Source organism: Callithrix jacchus, chromosome 7 (assembly GCF_049354715.1).
Source record: "Callithrix jacchus isolate 240 chromosome 7, calJac240_pri, whole genome shotgun sequence".
In the NCBI taxonomy this organism is placed as follows: Eukaryota; Metazoa; Chordata; class Mammalia; order Primates; family Cebidae; genus Callithrix; species Callithrix jacchus.
In genome coordinates this window covers 146,166,211-146,189,883 of record NC_133508.1, presented here as the reverse complement: position 1 = coordinate 146,189,883, position 23,673 = coordinate 146,166,211, and the positions used below count along the sequence as shown (strand labels likewise).

At 39.1% G+C, this 23,673-nt stretch overlaps 1 protein-coding gene and 1 pseudogene across 3 annotated transcripts in view; one reads left to right on the top strand and one right to left on the bottom strand.

The window, feature by feature from the left end:
• SLC71A1 (solute carrier family 71 member 1) overlaps window positions 1-23,673 on the bottom strand; it is a 57,467-nt gene that overhangs the window by 14,303 nt on the left and 19,491 nt on the right. For 2 of the 3 annotated variants that reach the window (XM_035252311.2, XM_035252312.2), the window contains 6 exons: window positions 11,823-11,885; window positions 10,650-10,777; window positions 8,418-8,532; window positions 2,792-3,010; window positions 2,412-2,525; window positions 1,351-1,422 (listed from right to left, as the gene is read on the bottom strand). In XM_035252311.2, coding sequence (XP_035108202.1) covers window positions 1,351-1,422; window positions 2,412-2,525; window positions 2,792-3,010; window positions 8,418-8,532; window positions 10,650-10,777; window positions 11,823-11,885 — 711 coding nt within the window. Of the gene's footprint in view, window positions 1-1,350; window positions 1,423-2,411; window positions 2,526-2,791; window positions 3,011-8,417; window positions 8,533-10,649; window positions 10,778-11,822; window positions 11,886-17,543; window positions 17,609-23,673 lie in introns of all 3 variants that reach the window. The other variant, XM_078332686.1, reaches the window with a different exon arrangement.
• Window positions 18,836-22,491, top strand: LOC103790894 (elongation factor 1-alpha 1 pseudogene; annotated as a pseudogene).

The window sequence follows — 23,673 nt, the reverse complement described above, 5'->3', positions numbered from 1 at the left end:
GAAATAGTGCTAATACTCAACACCATGTTTATGTGTGTGCAGAGGCTTGGGGAGGCATATGGGATTTAAAGTTGAAATTTGTTGCTAAACCCACCAAAACAGAATGAATCATGAGATCTGCAGAAGGAATCCTCCTACTCAAGAAACGGTGAACCATCCAAGAGCAATCAATTAAAAATACCCTAGAAGAAAACCAAGTTGTAATCTAGTAGATTACATCTAAGGAGAGAAAAAGTATTAACTTAGACTAGATCATCTTTGTAAAGTCTCAGATACGAAAAGCCAATTAGCAAGAAAGGGGTGGGGCTCTTTCACAGAAAGGAAGAAGATGTTCTGTGATGTGAGAGAATCACAGTCACTGGAGAAAAATAGTATTTTTATTGTTAAAATAGTTTGGAAATAGTTTGGAAACCAGAATGAAATATCCCCTCAGAAAATCCAAATTCCTGTGTTGATTAATATCTTAATATCACACAATGACTATTTACCAACTGGGCTTCCAAGACACACACTTTCATGTCATTCTGTTGCTCAAAACCCTCCAATGACTTCCTATCTAACTCAAGTCTTATGAGGACCTGCAAGCCCCATGTGATCTGGTCCCTCACTACCTCCTGGACTTCATTTTCTAAGATGCTCTCAACTGTTCACTAAACTGGAGCCGCATTGGCTCCCTGTTATTTCTTATACATGCCAGCTACAGTCTCTCCTCAGAATTTTGTTTGTACTGTTTAGAATTCTTTTCTTTCAGATAATCCTACGGCTTGTTCTTCATACCTTTGGGTCTCTGCTCAAACGTCACCTTGCATTAGCAAGGTCTTCCCAACCATGCCCCCTGGGCCCGTAAGACCTCACCCCCAAGTCACTCTCTACATGCCCTTTAGCTTTTTCTCTGTAGTTCTCAACACACCTGAAACGTTTACATTGATGTTTTTATTTTCTGTCTTTTCCCACCAGAATGTGGAATAAAAACTCTCCAAGAGCGGAATTTAGTTAAGTTCACTGTTATATCCCCCGTGCCTGACACATGGTAGGTATTCAATAAATATTTGCTGAATGAGTGAATAAACAGAACAAGGACTAACAGACATGAAATTTCTAACTTAATCCAGGCATATATCCCAGTATACATCAATAAACTAGCTTTTATGTTTACATATCATATATTAATATGCGTCTGTCCCAAAAATCTGATCAACGCTAGCTACGCAAACAAATTGAATTTCTGAACCTATCAACCTTAGACTCCTGACTTAGGTGACTCCACTACGATGTTATCACTGTGTGAGGTCCCAGTTTGCATGGCCAGCCAGGGTCACTCTATGACATCACTCTAAAAAAGAAACTCACCTGTGCAATAATGGAAAGAATGCCAAGGACTGCTATAAATGCTGCAACGCTTTCTGGAGAAAATTTCATTATCTAGAAGGGTATCCAGAAAAAGTAACAATGAATACAAATGTATACCAGATAGAATACTAATGCAACTACCTGTATATTACATTAAATAGATCAGAAGAAAATAAATGTAAAGTCATTTATAAACAAAGAACTCTTCAGAGGAAATATAACAAATCCTAACATACTAAAAATGCCTACTTAGCTATGGTGGGTCCCTCAATGTGAATATACTAAACTGGAGATACTGAGAACTCAGAATCATTTTACAAATAAATACTGCAGTATTTTGTGCTTTTTATATGTATTGGTTAAAGGCTTGATCTCTGTCTAGTGAGACTAGTGTCAAGGAGAAAAATTGTTTTTGCTCTCATTTTGGCTAGCTGCTCTAAATTACATATGCTCTAAATCACGAAGAAGCTGGAGTAGGTGAAGGGGTTAAATCATCCCATCACTTCTATAACCAACAAACTCAAACCACCTATGTGGATGGGGAAAACTATCTTTCTGCCTAAGCCAAATGTCTTAATATACCAAATACCCCAGAAGAAATGCATAAGGAACATCAGCCACACTGAACAGGAGGTTAAGTCTAGTGGACTAAATGGCATTCTATTATTCCTTCTTTTTGACGGAGTTTCGCTCTTGTTGCTCAGGCTGGAGTACAATGATGCAATCTCAGCTCACTGCAGCCTCTGCCTCCCACATTCAAGTAATTCTCCTGCCTCAGCCTCCCGAGTAGCTGGGATTACAGGCACCTGCCACCCCATCCAGCTAATTATAGAGACAGGGTTTTGCCATGTTGCCCAGGGTGACCTCGAACTCCTGACCTCAAGTGATCCGCCCACCTCGGCCTCCCAAACTACTGAGATTAGAGGCATGAGCCAGCGCTCCTAGCCCAGTGATATTCATTTTTAAAGGTCACTGCTATCATAGTTCTCTCAAGAGTAAATATTTTTATTAAAGCACTAGACAATGAAAGAAAAGTCCGCCTTAGTGGAAGAGGATTTTACCTGTCTGAGGTATAAAAAAAAACTGGAGTATTGGCCTGCCTCGGGTAGGTAGGAGAGAAACACCGTAATGCAGATCAGCAGCACTATGGAATCTTGGCCCACTTTTTTTAAGGACTAGAACAAGAAAAAGACTGATTGTTATAAGGTTTACATCAAAACCACTGAACTATTCATAAGAGTCCACAGAGATTCCTTTTGGCAGTGTACACATAGACAACTAGTTGTCCTTTTTAGTTTATTTTATCCTACCCAAACTATTTTGAAAAGTATTTCAAAATGTTAAGAGAAAAACCCAAGGTGTTTTCCCAAGAGAAATAATATTAATGCTGCACTGAATGATGCATTTTTTTATCAAGGAAAAAGGAAAAATATAAACTTACGGCAAAAGGGTCAGCTTGTTCCCAGGAAATGGGGGCTCCCCAGGATGCTGGCCGCATTTTCTCAGGCAACGACTCTGGCACAGCAACAAGGATAAAACAAATATCCAGCAAAGCTATTGCTGTAGCTAAGACCACCACCAAGCTGTCCCCATAGACTCGTCCAAGGTAAGCTCCAATTGCAGGACTGGTGACTAAACTTGCAGCAAATGTTGCTGAAACCTGCAATGAATTAAGGATAGACAGAGATTAGTCAGGCTGCCTTTTTACTTCGACATCACATAACTCCTTTCGTAATCTTGATTTATGTCAGATCTTCTGTTGCACATCCTCCCCCTTGTCTCTTCCTACCTGTGCCATTTATATTTTTTTTTCTGGGGTGTGTGGGGGGAGCTGGGTCTCATACTGCTGCCCAGGCTGGAGTGCAGTGGTGCCAGGACAGCTCACTACAGCACAGCCTTGCCCTTTCAGGTTCAAGACCTCTTCCTGTCTGAAGATCTCCTGATGGGGTTACAGGCTTATGCCACCATGCCCGGCTAATTTTGTTTATCTTTTGCAGAGACGGAAGTCTCACTATGTTGCCCAGGCTAGTCTTGAACTCCTGAGTTCAAGCAATCCTCCCACCTCTGCCTCCCAAAGTGCTGGGGGTACAGGTCTGAGACATCAAGCCTGGCCATACTTTTCTTATACTCTCTCCTTTGACAGGAAAAGTAAAGAATTAGATTCTTGCCTAAAAAACAGCCTGGGCAACATGGAGAAATCCTGTCTCTACCCAAAAAAAAAGTAGAAAAATTAGCTGAGTGTGGTGGCATGCACCTGTAGTACCAGCTACTCCAGAGGCTTAGATGGCAGAATTCCTTTGAGCCCGGAAGGTGGAGGTTGCAGAGCACCATACAGCACCACTGCACTCCAGCCAGGGTGACAGAGTGAGGCCCTATCTCAAAAACAAAATAAATGACAGCCTCTCAGGACACTGTCTTCAAACTTTCTAAGCCTTGGAACACTCTGTTCAAATAATTCCTACTGGCAAATTCATAGGAAAAACAGATTTTTTAAAAAGACGGGGGGTGGTGGCTCATGCCTGTAATCTCAGCACTTGGGAGGCCCAGGCGGGAGGACTGCTTGAAGCCAGAAGTTTGTAACCAGCCTGGGCGACACAGCAAGACCCTGCCTCGATTTAAATTTGTTAACTCTTTTGGTTGAGGAAGGGTTGAAGGCCTGGGCACTATACAAATTCCTCTCCTTGACTGCCAGTCATACTAGTCCTTAGGGGAGGGGTGTCCAATCTTTTGACCACATTAGAAGAACTGTTGGGCCACACATAAAATACACTAACACTAATGACAGCTGATAAGCTTAAAGAAAAAAAAACTCATAATGTTTTAAGAAATTTTATGAATTTCTATTGGGCTACATGTGAGGCCTGCGGGCCACGGATTAGACAAGCTTGGTTTAGGGCATCTCCATAAACCCTTACGTGCTCTCTGTGAAAGGAGTATAAAACCCACTGCTCTAAGGAAATCCAGTTTCACTGTAACTTTCCCAATACTAAAATTAAATGAACTTTTATCTGGATACATACTTAAGGGCTAGCTAAAATAAAGCTTGAAGACTTTGAGGTTCCTTTTCTCATCAACAATATGCTAAGCCCTAGAAGAAAACTGACCTTGGTAATTGTTTTAGTGGGCAGGGTTGGGAAGAATGAAATCACAGATAAATTAAGAACATCTCTAAAACTCTGAGCAAGTCTATTTAAGCTTGGTGAAGATGAAGATTAGGTTGAAAGGATCTAAGTAGAGCAAACCTGTTCACCTCAGACATATCTGGCCTACTGGACAAAGAGCCTGCAAATTAGCAGGTGTGACATCAGGTAACACTTCATAAAAATAGCACTCTTAGGCAGGGGCAGTGGCATGTGCCTGTAATCCCAGCTACTCAGGAGGCTGAGGTGGGAGGATCACTTGAGCCCAAGAGTGAGTCCAGTCTGGGCAACATAGTGACACCCTGTCTCGAAAGAAAAGAGGAAAGGAAAAAGGAAAGGAAAGAAAAGGGGAAAGGGGAAAGAGGAGAGAAGAGAAAAGGAGAGGAAAGGGGAAGGAGAAAGGAAAAGGGGAAGGGAAAGGGTAAAAAAAAGGGAAAAGTTAAGGAAAGGGGGAAGGGAAAAGGGAAGAAAAAGAAAAATGGGAAAAGGAGAGGAAAGGAAGAAGGGGGACAGGAAGGGAAAGGGGAAGAGGAAGGGAAAGGGGAAGAGGAAGGGAAGGGGGAAGAAGAAGGGAAGGAGAAAGGAAGAGAGAAAAAAGAAAAAAGGGGCCGGGCGCGGTGGCTCAAGCCTATAATCCCAGCACTTTGGGAGGCCGAGGTGGGCGGATCATGGGGTCAGAGATTGAGACCATCCTGACCAACATGGTGAAACTCCGTCTCTACTAAAATACAAAAATTAGCTGGGTGTGGTGGTGTGCGCCTGTAGTCCCAGTTACTCAAGAGGCTGAGGCAGGAGAATTGCATGAACCTGGGAGGCGGAGGTTGCCGTGAGCCGAGATTGTGCCACTGCACTCCAGCCTGGCATCTGGTGACAGAGTGAGACTCTGTCTCAAAAAAGAAAGAAAAAAGGAAAGGAGAAGGGAAGGAAAGGAAAAAGGACCACACTCTTTCAGAGAATAATTAGAGATTAATATTGGAACTTTATTCCGATTCTATGCCATTTTCAGCTTTTGGATGGAGAATTAAACTTCTTAAGAATGCTTACTTGCAACTCTGTTGCTTAATACAAGCAGATCAATTTTCAAAGGTCAATTATTTTAACAAATACATCAAATTCTAGGAATTTCAAACATTTAACTATCAATCAAAATGTCCATCAACTGGTGAATGAACAAGCAAAATATATTATTATATCCCAAACAATGGAATACACTACACAGCAATCAAAAAACAAAAAACACTGGCCAGGTGCGGTGGCTCTGTAATTCCAGCACTTTGGGAGGCTGAGACAGGCGATCATTTCAGTTCAGGAGTTTGAGACCATCCTGGGCAACATGGTGAAACTCTGTCACTACGAAAAATACAAAAATTAGTAGTCCCAGCTACTTGGGAGGCTGAGGTGGAAGGATCACTTGAGCCAGAGAGGTAGAGGGAGACAGAGGCTACAGTGAGCTGTAATGGCACCACAGCACTCCAGTGTGGGCAAAAGAGTAAGTGAGACCCTGTCTCAAAAAGAAAAAATTTAGCTGGGCATGGTGGCTCATGCCTGTGGTCCCAGCTACTTCGAAGGCTGAGGCAGGAGAATTGCTTGAGCCCAAGGACACCATGGCTTCAGTGAGCTGTGATCATGCCATTGCACTCCAGCCTGGGTGACAGAGCAGGACCCTGCCTCAAAAAAAGAAAGAAAAGCAGAACCTGCTGATGTACAGTATCAACATGATAAATCTCAAAAGATTATGCTAAGTGAAAGAAGCTAGAAACAGAAGATGTTTGTATTATTTAACTTATATGAAATTTCTAGGAAAGGCAAAAGCATGGTGACAGAAGCTAAACTGTTGGTTGCTTGGGGTCAGAGGTGAAGCATGGAGATGGATGGCAAACAGGGCTGAGGGAACACTTTGGGCTAATGGAAATGTTCTATAACTGGGTTGTGGTGGTATTTTTTAAAATGGTATTTAATATATCCATATGTGATGGTTATTTTGTTATTGCAGCCCTAGGTGTGGTTTCAAAGGGTTTCAGAGCTCTGGCACAAGTGTGAGGAAAGGATCACTGAAGACATTTGAAGGCATTTACAGAGATCACATTTACGACACAGTGAGCAAAGTCAGAGTACAGGTGTTTCATGTCATTTCCCTTCTCTCAGTTCTCCCCACTTGGTAGCCATTTCTTTCTGCTCAGAAAGAAAGATCACAAGTGTCACCCTGCACCCCCCGCTCCTCTTATTTGAGACAGGGTCTTGCTCTGTGGCTCATGCTGGAGTGCAGTGGTGCAATCACAGCAGTCCTCAACCTCTTAGGGTCAAGTGATCCTCTCTCCTAAGCCTCCTAAGTAGCTGGGACCACAGGCGCACACCACCACACCAGGCTAATTTTTAAAGTTTCTGCAGAGACAGAGTCTCACTATGTTGCCCAGGCCAGTCTTGAACTCTTGGGTTAAGTAATCCTCCTGCCTTAGCCTCCAAAAGTGCAGGGATTACAAGCCACTATGCTTGGCCCCTCCAACTTTTTTTTTAAGAGACAGGGTGTCACTCTGTATCCCAGGCTGGAGTGTAGTGGCGTGATCATAGCTCACTGCAGCCTCAAACTCCTGGCCTCAAGCAATCCTCCTGCCTTGGCCTCCCAAACTGGTGGTATTACAGGCACATGCCACGGTGCCCAGTCACCTCTCCCCACTTTAATCTGCATCCATATTATTTCTAGAAGATTTAAGTTTGTTTGTTGTTGCCAGAACAACATGCCTTTAATACACAGAGACTCCAGATCAAAAATTGTCTATTTAAAAGTTTGGCTATGGGAAAATAAATTACTTCAGTCAAGAAAAAAAAAACCCAAAACTGTAATTGAATTTGAAATGTATAAATTTACTAAAATTCACTGAATTATAATCATAAAATGGATAAATTTTATAGTATGCAAACTATAGCTTAATTAGACTGTTTTTAAAAATCCTGGCTATCATCAGCCTCATATCATTTAATGTTCCAAGTGTACAACTGAAATCATTAGTTCTTTTTCTTTTTACTTTTCTTTTTTTTTAAACAGAGATAAGGGTTCACCATGCTGACCAGGCTGGTCTCGAACTCCTGATCTCAAGTGATCCGCCTGGTTTGGCCTCACAAAGTGCTGAGATTACAGGTGTGAGCCATCGAACAGGCCAGAAATCATTAGTTTTTTTTGTTTTTCTAAGTTTCTCCCTATAGGTTTTTTCTCCCCCAAAATCTCATGATTCTTTGTTATAATGTCCTTTGAATCAGAAATCAGTCCCTTTTAAAACTAAGATTCAGCCCGACACAATATTCAGTCCTATTTACCAAAAGGTACTTGTCCTGTATTTACCGAAACGCACCACTGTCCTATTTTCCAACTATTCAATAATGATCTATTATAGTGCCTATAGGAGTCATTCTATTACTAGGCTTTTTTCTTTTAATTCCTAGATTTGATAGATGACAGGGAATTTATGTTTTTAAGGAGTTTATAAACATAAATACACATGTAAAAACAAAAGAATGAGAAAGAGACTACACGAGGTCCACAAAGCCACAAAAAGGGGCTTGCTGCTGTGAGCTAGATGTTGTTGTATTTTGATTAGGCATTAAATATGAGTAGTGATTTTTTTTTAACACATGACATATTAAATAATTCTTATTTTTAGGATTCTGTTAAAAACAACTCTACAATAAAATATACTATAATTTCAATTCTGACATGTAACTTATACTTTCTGAATGGAAAGTATCTAAACTTACATAGCCCCTTGTACTGCAAAAACAATTTTACATGTTGTCTAATGAACGACTTCATTACAAAACACACTTTATGCAAAAATCTTGTAATGCAAAGGTTTGCACTCCTTATAATAATATACACCTTAAAAACAAGGCCTTTCTCAGCAGAGAGAAAAGGCATAGAATAAACACACATACCAGTCCATAAGCCATACTTCTTTCATGCTCCTGGGTTATATCTGCTACGTATGCAAATACCACAGAGAAAGTCACTGCAAAAACCCCAGAAACAGAGATAACAGCGAAGTACCACCTGGGAGTGAAAGATAAAAAGAAATAGAGCAATTACCATTATTTTGATTTTCTTTCATTTGTCTAAGTTAATTAAGAGTAAGAACAGCTAATTTCAGCCAACAGCTTACTAGGACAGCTCATGGATTAACTCTTCCATAAATCATAAACCACAGATATTCTGAAAACACAAGGCTAGAGGAGCCCTTCAATAATAGCTCAGCTACTATACAGGAATACTTAAAAATTAGATAATTTATTCAGGAAAATCTTTTAACCAACTGTTGAATTGTTAAGTGGTTTTGTTTTTTCTACCAAAAATAGCAACAAATTAAAGTCTATGATAATCCATCCACTACTGTTTTTCACCACAACACTAGATAAAAAACAAAATCCAATAAACAAGACTGAGGAACAAGTTTCTTCATATTTATTCTGAGCCTACATATAGAAACTAGATGTTTTCCATAAGTTATCTTTAGCTTTTCAAATGCTGGCAAAACAAATAACTGAGTTTCACACAGAAAAAACCTATATGGCAGTGTTCAGTGTTCATAAAACTGAGAATAGACAGTTACTATAAAGAGTGAACAAAAGATATTTTAAAAAGCAGGCTGGGCGCAGTGGCTCACATCTGTAATCCCAGCACTGTGGGAGGCTGAGGTGGGCAGATCACCTGAAGTCGGGAGTTCAAGCCCAGCCTGACCAACATGGAGAAACCCGTCTCTACTAAAAATACAAAATTAGCCAGGCGTGGTGGTGCATGCCTGTAATCCCAGCTAATAAGGAGGCTGAGACAGAAGAATTGCTTGAACTCAGGAGGCAGAGGTTGCAGTGAGCCAAGATCATGCCATTGTACTTAGCCTGGGCAACAAGAGCAAAACTCCATCTCAAAAAAAAAAAACAAAAACAAAAACAGACTATATTTTGCTATAAATAATTCCAAAATATCTAGCTGGGAATAAGAAGTTTATATTGTAATGCTAATGTTTAGTTTTTGAAAATCATGTATAACCATAATGAACTTTAAAAGTATCATTCCACCAAGACTGTCACTACTAAAATTTTTCTAACACTGCTTACCATAGCAAATCCTTTGTTCATTCCATAGATTCCTTTAGTAAGATTTCATGTGCATGAGTGGCCTTTATCAAAGGCTTGGTCTATTAGAATTGTACCTAATGTGTAAGAGGAAGATCCTGTCTCATATAAACCCTTAGGCCTTTGGAGATAAGAACATGGAAATAAAGCCCATCCGCGATATAGAACTAACATTAATATTCAGTGGAGTAAAAAGAAATCAGTTAGAATAAATCTACTACCAAATTGGGCTCTGACTTTAGGACGATTATTCTCTTTTTGTGGGCTTTCATTCCCTTGCCTCTTGAGTGGAAAAAAAAAAATCCTGATTTTAATCAAGGTGGCCTTGAGTCCAGCCTCTTGTAACTAGGAGCAGCATGTCCCTGAAATCTGACCAAAGAAATGCAAGCACAAGCGGGATGGGAATTCTGTAAGTTTTCTTAAAAGAAGGTGATATGCTCTTCTTAGCAACTCTTTCCACCTTGCTATCAATAATATGACTTGATGGCTGGAGCTCAAGAAGCCACCCTGTTCGGTGCGGTGAGAGATGAGGATGGAAGAACAGCAAAATAGAAAAAGTCTGCTCCACTGGAACTGCCATACCACCTCCAGGCTGCTCACCTGCAGACCCTTTTTCACATGAAAAGAGAAATAAACTTGATTTTAAAACAACTATTATTTTGGATTTTAATAAATAGCAAAACCTATTCCTAATATAGATAATGACAAACTTTGTGTCTGTTTTTAACATTCTACACAATAAAAAAATTTAGCAATCCTATCCAGTCCCCAAAATATTGTTTTGAAATTTGGGTTCTGGAATCCAAAACAAAGTTAGCCAGACTAGATGCCTCCAACAGTATCATCTTTTTCTAAAATCTTTATGAACTATTAGCTACTATATTCTTAGGGGCCTTCTTATCTGTGTGAAAGAATATATTAGAAAAATAAAATTAAAACTTCATAACCAAGATGGCACAAGTGAAAGAAATAAAGGAACACTAAGAAAACAATAATTGAAAGTGACATTTAGTTGCTATAATCTGAATATGCACGTACCATGGGCTGATCTTCATTAAAGGAATTGGGGCACATGTGAAAAATACTGTTAGCAGCAAGAAGGATTTTCGGCCCCAAACATCAGAAAGAGCACCAATAAGCGGGGCACTGAGGAATGACAACAAACCCTAAAACAATTAAAGGAAAAAAATGTTCACCACACGTCTGTGAACATGAGCCAAAACTACATCATTTCACTTCTATAGAAAACTTTTCAACAACTTCGTTTCTAAAGTAAATATATCACAAACTTTTACATAAAAAACTAATTGCTTGTCTATATATATTTTAAAATTTCCCCAGATAGTCTAGAATCATCTGTAGGGCTCCAGCTGGATATTAAATATGAACTGTTTAATAAATTATCAATCACAATAAATCCACAATAGCAACTCCATATGCTAATTACCTAGTTTTTTTGTTTGTTTGTTTGTTTTTAAAATTTCCACAGGCTAATTATCTGTTTAGAAAACGTGTTTGTCAAACTGAATTAAGAGTAAAGAATTTGGGCTGGGCACCGTGGCTTGTACTAAAGTGTTGTAATCCCAACACTTTGGGAGGCCAAGGTGAGCAGATCACTTGAGGTCAAGAGTTCAAGAACAGCCTGGCCAACATGGCAAAACTCCATTTCTACTAAAAATACAAAAAATTAGCCAGGTGTGGTGACATATGCCTGTAGTCCCACCTACTTGGGAGGCTAAGGCACAAGAGTTGCTTGAACCCGGGAGGCAGAAGTTGCAGTAGGCCAAGATCATGCCACTTGCACTCCAGCCTAGGTGACAGTGCAAGACGGCCAAAAAAAAAAAAAAAAAAAAAAGGGGCAAAGAATGCATATAATAACTTTACTCTACTGATACAGTTTTATATTTATGGGAGTTTTTCAGTATGTTTTTTTCTTCTTCAATCTGTAGTCTTCGAAAATCATTGAGATCTCTGGAATTAAAATGCCAACATAAAAATGGGAAAATCTGTTATAATGTGGTTTATTATTATACATAATTGGCTATACTGTAGTCAGATCATACTTAAAACTCAGTCTAGAAAGTATTGTTACCTCTCAAAATATACTCCATCTAATTATAAAAATTATTAATCAAGCTAACATGTTGGCAGAATTATATATACATATGTATGTTCATGCATATGTGGGCATGTATATATAATTGATCCTACCTTTACTCCTTGAATTAAGCCATTCATCAGAAATGTATGCTTAGGGAAGGTTTCATGTAATACCTGAAGAATAAAAACCAAAATGAAAACCACATGCTATGTTTCAGTCTTAAGAAATAAAATTATTTACCCTTTTGAGCATCCTTTCATAATACAATCTGATTTATTTTACATATTCAGATTTGTATGACATGCACATAACCATTAATAACCAAATATTTCTATGGTACTTACTATTTCACAGGGCACTAAATTGGGCACTTTACATATATTATCTCATTTAATCCCTCATAACAACCCTATCAGAAAACTGATATGCAGAGGTTAAATATTTTGTCCAAGATTACAGACAGTAAATAAATGGCAAAGCTGAAACTGAACCTAGGAGATCAGACTTGAAAGCCTATGATTTTACTCACTATGCTATGCTGCTTCCCCAAAATAACTGACTTATAATTCTCTTTCAGATGGATATATTATCTAGGATAGGAGATTGGGAAAATTAATAAGGAACTTTTAATTGTCACCAAGTAGATCTAGAAAGATTCTATGATGAAAAAAATCCCAACCTATGAAAATGTTTAACAAGTTATTCTATCCTTTCCAAGGCTTGTTCTCAAATCACGTATCAATTTTTGCAGTGGGCAGTGAGAACCACTGAAATGCATCAATTGAAAAGGCACTTCCAGGCAACTGGAAAAGTAAACAGCAGCTACTATTTTTACAGTCGATATGTACTCTTATTTAATCCTAACATTGTGAATTAGATAATATTATCAATTTACAGATGAGGCAAGTGAGTTCCTGTTTGATTTAGAAACCAATGCTATCTCTCAGCAAAAAGAATGGAGAATGGGAATATGGGTAATAAGAAAGGTAGGGAATATTTTCCCTTTAAGAAAAAATATGCTAAATGTACTTTCTGACTTGTTCCAAGAAGAACCTTTAGAAGTATCAGAATTGCTCCCCTTTCTTCAGTTATTCTTCTTCTGCCAATAGCAAGAAACGTAACAAAAATTTACTTATTGTATGTAAAAATAAAATTAGAGGCCCAGTTCAGTGGCTCATACCTGTAATCCCAGCACTTTGGGAAGAAGAGGAGGGTGGATCACCTGAAGCAGAAGTTCGAGACCAGCCTGGCCAACGATAAGATGAGATGAAGCCTCATCTCTACTAAAAATACAAAAATTAGCCAGGCATGGTGGTGGGCACCTGCAATCCCAGCTACTCAGGAAGCTGAGGCCTGAGAATCGCTTAAGCCCAGGAGGCAGAGGTTGCAGTGAGCCAAGATCATGCCACTGCACTCCAGCCTCAGCAACAAGCAAGACCCTGTCTTTAAAAAAAAAAAAAAAAAAGGGTGGCTCAAGCCTGTAATCCCAGCATTTTGGGAGGCCGAGGCGGGTGGATCACAAGGTCAAGAGATCAAGACCATCCTGGTCAACATGGTGAAACCCCGTCTCTACTAAAAATACAAAAAATTAGCTGGGCATGGTGGCGCGTGCCTGTAATCCTAGCTACTCAGGAGGCTGAGGCAGGAGAACTGCCTGAACCCAGGAGGCAGAGGTTGCGGTGAGCCAAGATCGCGCCATTGCACTCCAGCCTGGGTAACAAGAGTGAAACTCCATCTCAAAAAAAAAAAAAAAAAAGGAAAACAAACAAAACAGTTACAGACTATATGTAAATGAATGGGTGTGACTGTGTTCCAATAAAATTTTATTTATAAAAATGGTATGTGATCTCCAAATCACTGGACTAGGCAAAGATTTCTTGATAATACCCTACAAGCACAGGCAACCAAAGTGAAAACGGACAAATGGGATCACATCAAGTTTAAAGCTGCACAACAAGGCAAACAAATGGAGACAACTCACAGAATAGGAGAATATATTTGCAAACTATCCATCTGACAAGAGATTAATGAGAATGTATAAGGAGCTCAAACAACTCTATAAGACAAAAGTCTAATAATCTGATTTTTTTTTAAATGGGCAAAAGTTCTGCATAGACATTTCTCAAAAGAAGACATACAAGTGACCAAAAAGTATATCAAAAAATGCTCAACCAACACTGATCGTCAGAGAAATGCAAATTAAAACTATAGTGAAATAATTATCTCACCCCAGTTAAAAATGGATTTCATCCAAAAGACAAGCAAGCATGTGGAGAAAAGGGAACCCTCATACATTGTTGGAAACGTAAATTAGTATAATCACTATGGAAAACAGTTGGAAGGTTCCTCAAATAAAGTAAAAATAGAGCTACCATACGATCCAGCAATCTCACTGCTATGTACCCAAAAGAAAGGATATCAGTGTACCAAAGAGGTATCTGTACTCCTATGTTCCTATACTACTTTTTTTTTCTTTTTTTTTTTTTTGAGACAGTTTCCCTCTTGTCGCCCAGGCTGGAATGCAATGGTGCGATCTCTGCTCACTGCCACCTCTACCTCCCAGGTTCAAGTGATTCTCCTGCCTCAGCCTCCTGAGTAGCTGAGATTAAGGCATGTACCACCCACCATGCCTGGCTAATTTTTCTATGCAGCACTATTCTTAATAGCCAAGATTTGGAAGCAATCTAAGTGTCCATCAACAGACAAATGAATGGATAAAGAAAATGTGGTACTTATACACCATGGAGTACTACTCAACCATAGAAAAAGAATGAGATCTTGTCATTTGCAGCAACATGGATGGAACCGAAGGTCATCATGTTAGGTGAAATAAGTCAGGCACAAAAAGACAAACTTCACATGTTCTCACTTATTTGTGAGAGCTAAAAATACAACAATTGAACTCATGGAGATAGGGCAGAATGATGGTTACCAGAGGCTGGAAAAGGTATTCGGGGAGGGAGGGGATGGCTAGTGAGCACAAAAAAAATAGAATAAATAAGATCTACTACTTGATAGACACCATAAGACTCACTACAGTCATCATTTATTCTACATTTTAAAATAACTGAAATTGGGCCAGGTGTGGTGCCTCACGCCTGTAATCCTGGCACTTTGGGAGGCCGAGATGGGCAGATCATGAGGTCAGGAGATCAAGACCATCCTGGCTAACATCGTGAAACCCTGTCTCTACTAAAAATACAAAAAAAAAATTAGCCAGGCAGGGTGGCATGCCCCTATAGTCCCAGCTACTTGGGAGGCTGAGACAGGAGAATTGCTTGAACCCAGGAGGCAGAGGCTGTAGTGAGCTGAGATTGCGCCATTGCACTCCAGCCTAGGCAACAGAGTGAGACTGTCTCAAAAATAAAATAAAATAAAATTGGATTGTTTGTGACATAAAGAAAGGATAAATGCTTGAGGTGATGGATAGTCCATTTACCCTGGTGTAATTATTACATACTGTATGCCTGTGTCAAAATATCTCATGTACCCCATAAATATATATATACCAACTATGTACCCACAAAAATTACAAATAAAAAATGTTATTTAAAATAAAAAAGGAAAAGTCGGGGCACAGTGGCTCACACCTGTAATCCCAGCACTTTGGGAGGCCAAGGTGGGTGGATCACCCGAGGTCAGGAGTTTAAGACCTGCCTGGCCAACACGGTGAAACCCCATCTTAAAAAAATTATAAAAATAAATAAAAGAAAAATGGCATGCCATCTCTAACTGAAAAGAATTATTGAGAGGTCTTTTAGACCTGTTTAGAGTTCTGCCTGCATGCATTAACTAAGTAGCTAGCTGATAATTAGGAAAAGGTGCAATTCAACATGCTTGTGACAAGGAAAATAAATATACAAAAAAAAAAAAAGAAATAAAGGAAGGAAGGAGAGAGAGGGAGGGAGGGAGGGAAGGAAGGAAGGGAAAGAAGAAAAAGAAAGAGAGAGAGAGAGAGAGGAAGAAAAGCAAAGAAAAAAAGTCAGAAGCAACTACAAAAAAAAAAAGTACAGAAAAGATTTGGTCCTCTAGCCATATTTTGCCAGTCTTTGGGCTAAAGAAAATTATTTAAACTACATAAACTAGTATCTCAAAACTTTTTACAATCAACTCAAATGTATTATGCTTTTCTTTCAATAATCACAAAGGGCCTGCGGCAAGCCAAATATTTCTAGGTGTGAAGAGCAGGTCTGGTGTTAGAAAGAATAAAAAACATTACAAACGTCTAAAAGAAGTTTTATAGTATGCTACATCTTATCGCTGACAATTCACTTTGCCAAGCTATCTTCCATTCCAATCAATCTGTTCTCCTCACTGTTTTTGAAATACTCTATGCTTTCCAATATTGGTATTTTATACATAACATCCTGTCAATTTTGAACCTTTGTTCCCTTTCTTTATCTAGCCAACCCCCAACCCTTCCAAACTGTTCCTCTGCTACCTAAATTTCTTCTCCAAAGTAATTTCTCCTTTGGGGCCACACAATTTCTAACAAAATTTTAACAGACAAATATAAGAAGTAATTCAAATGTTGTAAAGATTTTTGATGTCAGGATCCTTTAGCACTGGTCTTTAGCAGTGAACAGGAAAAAAAAATGTAACATTTTTCCAAGAAATTTTATGATCTTAAATTTTTTTAACTTTAAAAATGTTGAGAGTAAATAATCCTTAAAATATTAAACACTTTGGGGCTGTTTCTGCAGCCAAGGATGTGAAACCATCTAGGTAGAAGAGATGATAGTGGATTTGAGTGTTTCATAACATGGACTGTGCATCTAGCAGCTTGAATCATCAACATTGGACTATTATTTCCAGAGCCAAAGGTCTGTCAAAAGGGTAAAACTGCCCACCCATGGTGGCTCAAGCCTATAATCCCAGCACTTTGGGAGGCCGAGGGGGTGGATCATTTGAGGTCAGGAGTTTGAGATAAGCCTGTTCAACATGGTGAAACCCTGTTACTAAAAACAGAACAAAATTAGCTGGGCATGGTGACATGCATCTGTAATCCCAGCTACTTAGGAGGCTGAGGGAGGAGAATCGCTTGAGCCTCGGAGGCGGAGGCTGCAATGAGCCAGGATCACATCATTGTACTCTAACCTGGATGACAGAGTAGGACCATTGCAATAGAAAAAAAAAAAAAAAAGGTAAGTCCACTCCTGGACATTACAGATCCTTATACCTACTGTCACTCTCACTACTTAGCTAATATGTTACATGATCAAGCAATGATCACTGACTGAACACCACTATAACCAACCATATATTTATAATCTCCCGAAAGTGTCAGCTGTCAGTCTTTAAATGCATTTGTCAGTACAAAATTCTTTTTAGCTAAAATCTCCTTGTTGGTAGAGGCTCACCAACCTCCCCTAAGCAGGTCTTCCACAAAACACAGCTTTTGTTTTTTGACTATGTTCCATGAGCGCTTAAAAGTGAAAGATAATTGCAACACAAAGTCTTTTTGTCTTAAAATGTCACATTAGTTTTTTAAAAATTAAAGTTAAGGCTATCATAAATCCCAAACCAGACATTCATAATTAATATGTCTAAAACTGGTCATCTGATTAAAAAAATATTCCAAAGAATATCTTTGAAATCTGAAATGCTGAAACAAACTACAACTTTTGAGGGAGGGATGGGAAAAGAAAGATATTGACTTAAAATATAAAGCAAGTCTTTATCCTCATTTTCCTTTTAAAATGAATGTTAAAAATTTGACTCTTGTGGCCCACACCATTTACAGTCAGTTTCAAAACACATAAAACAGAAATGAAATGTTTAAAGATTAACAGACTTTTAAGAAGAGAGCCTTCTTTTACCCTCAAACTCACCTCTTTCCACACCTCTCACACACAATGCTGGGGAAGAGTAGGAGTACTGGAGCCCGAAAGAAAGACTGCCAACAAAGGCAACAACAAAAACAAAATCTGTAGGCAAACACCCTTGAAATGAGTAAAACCTTTTTTAAAAGCCCACTGAATTAATATACTGTTCTTAATTAGTGACATATACTAAATATATAATAGGGTCACTTCTAAAATATAGATATGCCAGGCTGGATGCAATGGCTCATGCCTGTAATCCCAGTACTCTGGAAGGCCAAGGGAGGCAGATTACCTGAGGTCAGGAGTTTGAAACAAGCTGGCTATCATGGTGAAATCTTGTCTCTATTAAAAATACAAAAATTAGCCAGGTATAGTGGTGAGTGCCTGTAATCCCAGCTACATAGGAGGCTGAGGCAGGAAAATCGCTTGAACCCGGGAGGTGGAGGCTGCAGTAAGCCTCTGCATTCCAGCCTGGGCAAAAGTGAGACTTCATCTTAATAAATAAATAAATAAATAAGCCTAGACCTCACCCTTGCCAGACACGTTGTAAGGCCTGGGTATTCTGAAAAACTCCTGAGGCATCACTGATTCATCAATGGTTTAAAAAAAAAAAAAAAAATCACTGAATTAACTCTTAACTGCTGAAAAGATTCATCTCTAGTTGGCTAATCTGTCCTAATGGCAAAGATAAAGGCTACTCTAAAGCCAGAAACTCTTATCATGGCTGGAGGGTGGGTGGAATTGTGGGAGAACTTTTACATCCTACTTACATATATACTATACGCTGAGCATGGTGGTACATGCCTGTAGTCCCAGGTACTTGAGAAGCAGAGGTGGGTGGACTGCTTGAACCTATCTATGAATTCAAGACTATCCTGGGCAACACAGCAAAACCCCACCTCTTAAAAAAAAGGGTAGAAACAGACAGACAGACAGATATGTCGCTCTTGTTTCCACATGTGCCCACATGCATAATTTTCCTTGTGATGCTTAAAAGACTCCTGCTGTTCCAATGCCCAAAGCCCAAAATACTTTCAAGTACCTAAACCATAACAAATATCAGCAATTAGAGCCATCTAAACTTTACAACCTCATCCTTGTTTTGCCTAAATCTCTTTCCCTACTCTCAAAGTTTTCCCAATCATATAAATTAAGAAACAAATAGAATATAAAACTATTTTAAAACACATATATAAACAGAATAAACATTTTTTTAAATGTACATATAGAAGAAATAAAGGTGAGAGATTTGTTTTAAAAATCAGTAAAAAATAGCTTTTCGGAAGGGTTTGTAGCTAGAACACAGGTGTCGTGAAAACTACCCCTAAAAGCCAAAATGGGAAAGGAAAAGGCTCATATCAACATTGCCGTCATTGGACATGTAGATTTCGGCGAGTCCACCACTACTTGACATCTAATCTACAAATGCGGTGGCATCGACAAAAGAACCACTGAAAAATTTGAGAAGGAGCCTGCTGAGATGGGAAAGGGCTCCTTCAAGAATGCCAGGGTCTTAGATGAACTGAAAGCTGAGCATCAGCATGGTATCACCATTGATAACTCCTTGTGGAATTTGAGACCAGCAAGTACTACGTGATTATCATTGATGTCCCAGGACATAGAGGCTTCATCAAAAAAACATGAATTCAGGAACATGTCAGGCTGACTGTGCTGTCCTGATTGTTGCTGCTGATGTTGGTGAGTTTGAAGCTGGTATCTCCAAAATGGACAGATCCCAGAGCATGCCCTTCCGGCTTACATGCTGGGTGGGAAACAACTGATAGTCGGTTTTAACAAGATGAATTCCACTGAGCCACCCAAAAGCCCAAAGAGATATGAGGCAAATATTAAGGAAGTCAGCACTTACATTAAGAAAATTGGCTACAACCCCAAGAAATGATACCCCAGTAGCATCTGTGCCAATTTCTGGTTGGAATGGTGACAACATGCTGGAGCCAAGTGTCAACATGCCTTAGCTGAAGGGATGGAAAGTCACCCATAAGGATGGCAGCGCCAGTGGAAGCATGCTACTTGAGGCTCTGGACTACATCCTACCACCTACTTGTCCAACTGACAAGCCCTTGCACCTGCTTCGCCAGGATGTCTACAAAATTCGTGGTATTGTTCTGTTGGCCGAATGGAGACTGGTGTTCTCAAATCTGGTATGGTGGTCACCTTTGCTCCAGTCAATGTTACAACTGAAGTAAAATCTATCGAGATGCACCGTGAAGCTTTGAGTGAAGCTCTTCCTGGGGACAATATGGGCTTCAATGTCAAGAATGTGTCTGTCAAGGATGCTTGTTGTGGCAATGTTGCTGGTGACAGTAAAAATGACCCACCAAAGGAAGCAGCTGGCTTTTCTGCTCAGGTGATTATCCTGAACCACGAGGCCAAATCAGTGCTGGCTATGCCCCTATACTGGATTGCCACACGGCTCACACTGCATGCAAGTTTCCTGAGCTGAAGGAAAGACTGATCGCCATTCTGGTAAAAAGCAGACAGATGGCCCTATATTCTTGAAGTCTGGTGATGCTGCCATCGTTGATATGGCTCCTGGCAAGCCCATGTGTGTTGAGAGCTTCTCAGATTTTCCACCTCTGGGTTGCTTTGCTGTTTGTGATATAAGACAGATAGTTGCTGTGTGTGTCATCGAAGCAGTGGACAAGAAGGCTGCTGGAGCTGGCAAGGTCACCAAGTCTGCCCAGAAAGCCCAAAAGGCTAAATGAACATTATACCTGCTACCCTAGTCTTAATAACAATGGTGGAAGAACCATCTCAGAACTGTTAGTTTTAACTTGCCATTTAAGTTTAGTAGTAAAAGACTGGTTAATGATAACAGTGCATCATAAAACCTTCAGAAGGAAAGGAGAATGTTTTATGGACCACTCTGGTTTTCTTCTTTGCATATGGCAGCTTTAAGTTATTAGTTTTTAAAATCAGTACTTTTTAATGGAAACACCTTGACCAAAAATTGGTCACAGAATTTTGAGACCCATTAAAAAAGTTTAATGAGAAAAAAAAGCAGTAAAAAATAAAAAAGGTAAATTATGAATATTATACTATAGTCAACTCTTCCTAGTAACCATAATCATCATTTTGCCATTTTAAAACTCAAGTATAAAGATCAAATACAGGAATTAAGAGTAACTATTATGACAATCACAGAAAAGCAAACTCTTGCTGTAAATGAAATAACTGGCAAAAAATACTGTAGCAGTTATTCCAGAAAATGCACTCATGCTGGCCAAAAAAAAAGTCATTAAATCCCCACAAATGAGGACCTTTCATTTTCCAACTAGAATTCAGTACAGATGGTCCTTGACTTATGATGATTCAACTTACGACTTTTCAATTTCATGATAATGCAAAAGCTATTCAGTAGAAATCATACTTTAAATGCTGAATTCTGATCTTATCCCTGGCTAGTGATACACAGTAGGATACTCTCTCCCGATGCCAGAGAGTCAGTCATCCAACCACAAGGACCACACAACTGGTTCTCTAGTGCATTGTACTGCTAGATGATTTTGCCCAACTATAGGTGAATGTAAGCGTTCTCAGTGGATTTAAGGTAGTCTAGGCTAAAATATGATGTTCAGTAGGTGAGGTGTATTAAGTGCACTTTTGACTTAATATTTTCAACTTAGATGGGTTTATCAGGATATAATCCCAGTGTAAGTCAAGGAGAATCTGCATTTTAAAAAGAAAACAGCCAGGCACAGTGGCTCACACCTGTAATTCCAGCACTTCGGAAGGCTGACACAGGCAGATCACCTGAGATCAGGAGTTCGAGACCAGCCTGGCCAACATGGTAAAACCCCAACTCTACTAAAAATACAAAAATTAGCCGGGCATGGTAGCATGTGCCTGTAGTCCCAGCTACTGGGGAGGTTGTCTCCTGCGTGAACCTGTAAGGCAGACATTGCAGTGAGACAAGGCTGAACCACTGAACTCCAGCCTAGGTGACAGAGCAAGACTCTGTCTCAAAAAAAAAAAAAAAAGAAAACAAAACAAAAATTAAAAATATCTATTTTTAAATTAAGAATATACTAAGCACAACATTAGTCTATGAAAAATGAACTATTAAACAAGCCTTTCTAATTAAGGGGATTCCATCCTTGTTCTTAAAAAAGATAGGCTCCCTTTGCCCAAGTAGGAAAAAAAAAGTACCTAAATTACAGAAAAGATGACATACCTAAAAAAAAAGTAAACCAGAAGCAAATTTTTAAAACAGCTTACACACTTGAAATACTGACAACAAATTATGGAAACATCACAAAATGCTTTTTTTATAGCTTGCTCACAGCTCATCCACATTTTGATTGCCCTAGTTAGCTAGTCGTTGGGCTGCCTGATAACAACTATCTAAAACATGAGTACAAAGTAGTTACTACCTGCATTCCCCAAAAGACAGCACTGGAGGAGTTAAGGAAGCTGAGGTGCAAATCCCAACACTGCAGCTTACTGTCACAGCAGCAATCACGTTTCTTAACTTTTTTAAGCCCCAGTTTCCTCATCTGTATTATGAGAGTAATATCTCACTGATAAGGTGGTTGTGAGGATTAATACATTTGTGTATTCAAAGTTAGCACAGTCCTAACGTATTCCACTTTGAATACATAAAAGGACTGCGACTGGGTCTATCATAATATAAACACATGTGGACTGTTTACTGTTAAAAAGCTCAAGTACTTTAAATGGTAGGAATGATGTTCCACCAGGCAGATTTATATGTTAAACTGACAGTAGGTTATAAATAAGCATGCTGGAACATTAGGAAAGCTAACATAAAGTCATGAGCCCATAGTTATTACAGCACTGTAGTAGCCCTTGACAACAAACAGGTTATTACAATGCAATGAAGTTATGAAGGTCATAATGACCTTGCATCATCTGAGGAAGTTCCAAATCACTATGCTTGGATAATGAGGCCAGGAAATGTATAAATTAATTTTTGAAAGGTTTCTATCTGAAATTAGTAAACAAAAAACCTTTTTTTAATAGCAATACTCATACATATGCTCTATATACTCAAAAATAACTGTTTTTTTGTTGTTGTTGTAATTTGTTTTTGAGACAAGGTTTCACTTCCATTGCTCAGGCTAGAGTGCAGTAGCGAGATCTCAGGTCACTACAACCTCCGCCTCCCGGGCTCAAGTGATTCTCCTGCCTTAGCCTCTCAAGTAGCTGGGACTACAATCATGTGCCACTATGCCCAACTAATTTTTGCGTTTTTTGTAGAGAAAGGGTTTCAGCATGTTGCCCAGGCTGGTCTTGAACTCCTCAGCTCAAGTGATCTACCCACCCAGCCTCCCAAAATGCTGGGATTACAGGCATGAGCCACTGTACCCAGCCCAAAGCAACTGCTAAACATCAATATTTTATATATAGATAGTAATAATTACATAGCTGTCAATAAATATATCAAGAAATAAGCATTGTAAATGTTAAGACTAGTTTAATCTACTTAATTTTTCTATTAAATAACTTTTTAAATGAAAACCTTTTTTGTATAATATGAACAATCTCATGAAAACATAGTATATTACTTTAAAATGCTATTCCTCTAGAATTTGGTAAACTGTACATTTATCTTAATTACTCCTTTCAAGACAATATAGATATTTAGCATAGACAGTCCTTCCCTCATTCCATTCCCCTTAACTACACCAACATGAGAAAACTGGCTATCATCTGAGTTGTCCGGTCTGGAAGGGAAGTCTTTTCTAAGGTTCCAAACCTGGGGAAATTTGGGTAAAATCAGCTTAGATCTATTGAAAAATAGCCCTTCTAGGTACTTAGCCCACATGAACAGAAACTTGTTTTTGGAAAATACAGCTGCATAAATGAACCTCAAAGTAATTATGCTGAGTCATGCAGGTCACAGACACCATCTTTCCTAAACCTGTGGGTTTAAGAAGCTCTGTTCTATTCAGAGTAGCTACAAAGCCTCTGCCTGAACATGCCCAATGACAAGTCCAAATTCACACACCTCCAGGCCCCCCTACCCTGCCACACAAAACAAAGGTAAGGAAGAGTTAAGGGTTGGAAAAGACAACTCAACCAGTAAAATACAGGCGAATCCTGAACAATACTGGTGGGAGAATTAACCATGCAAAGGAAAAAGGGTCATGTT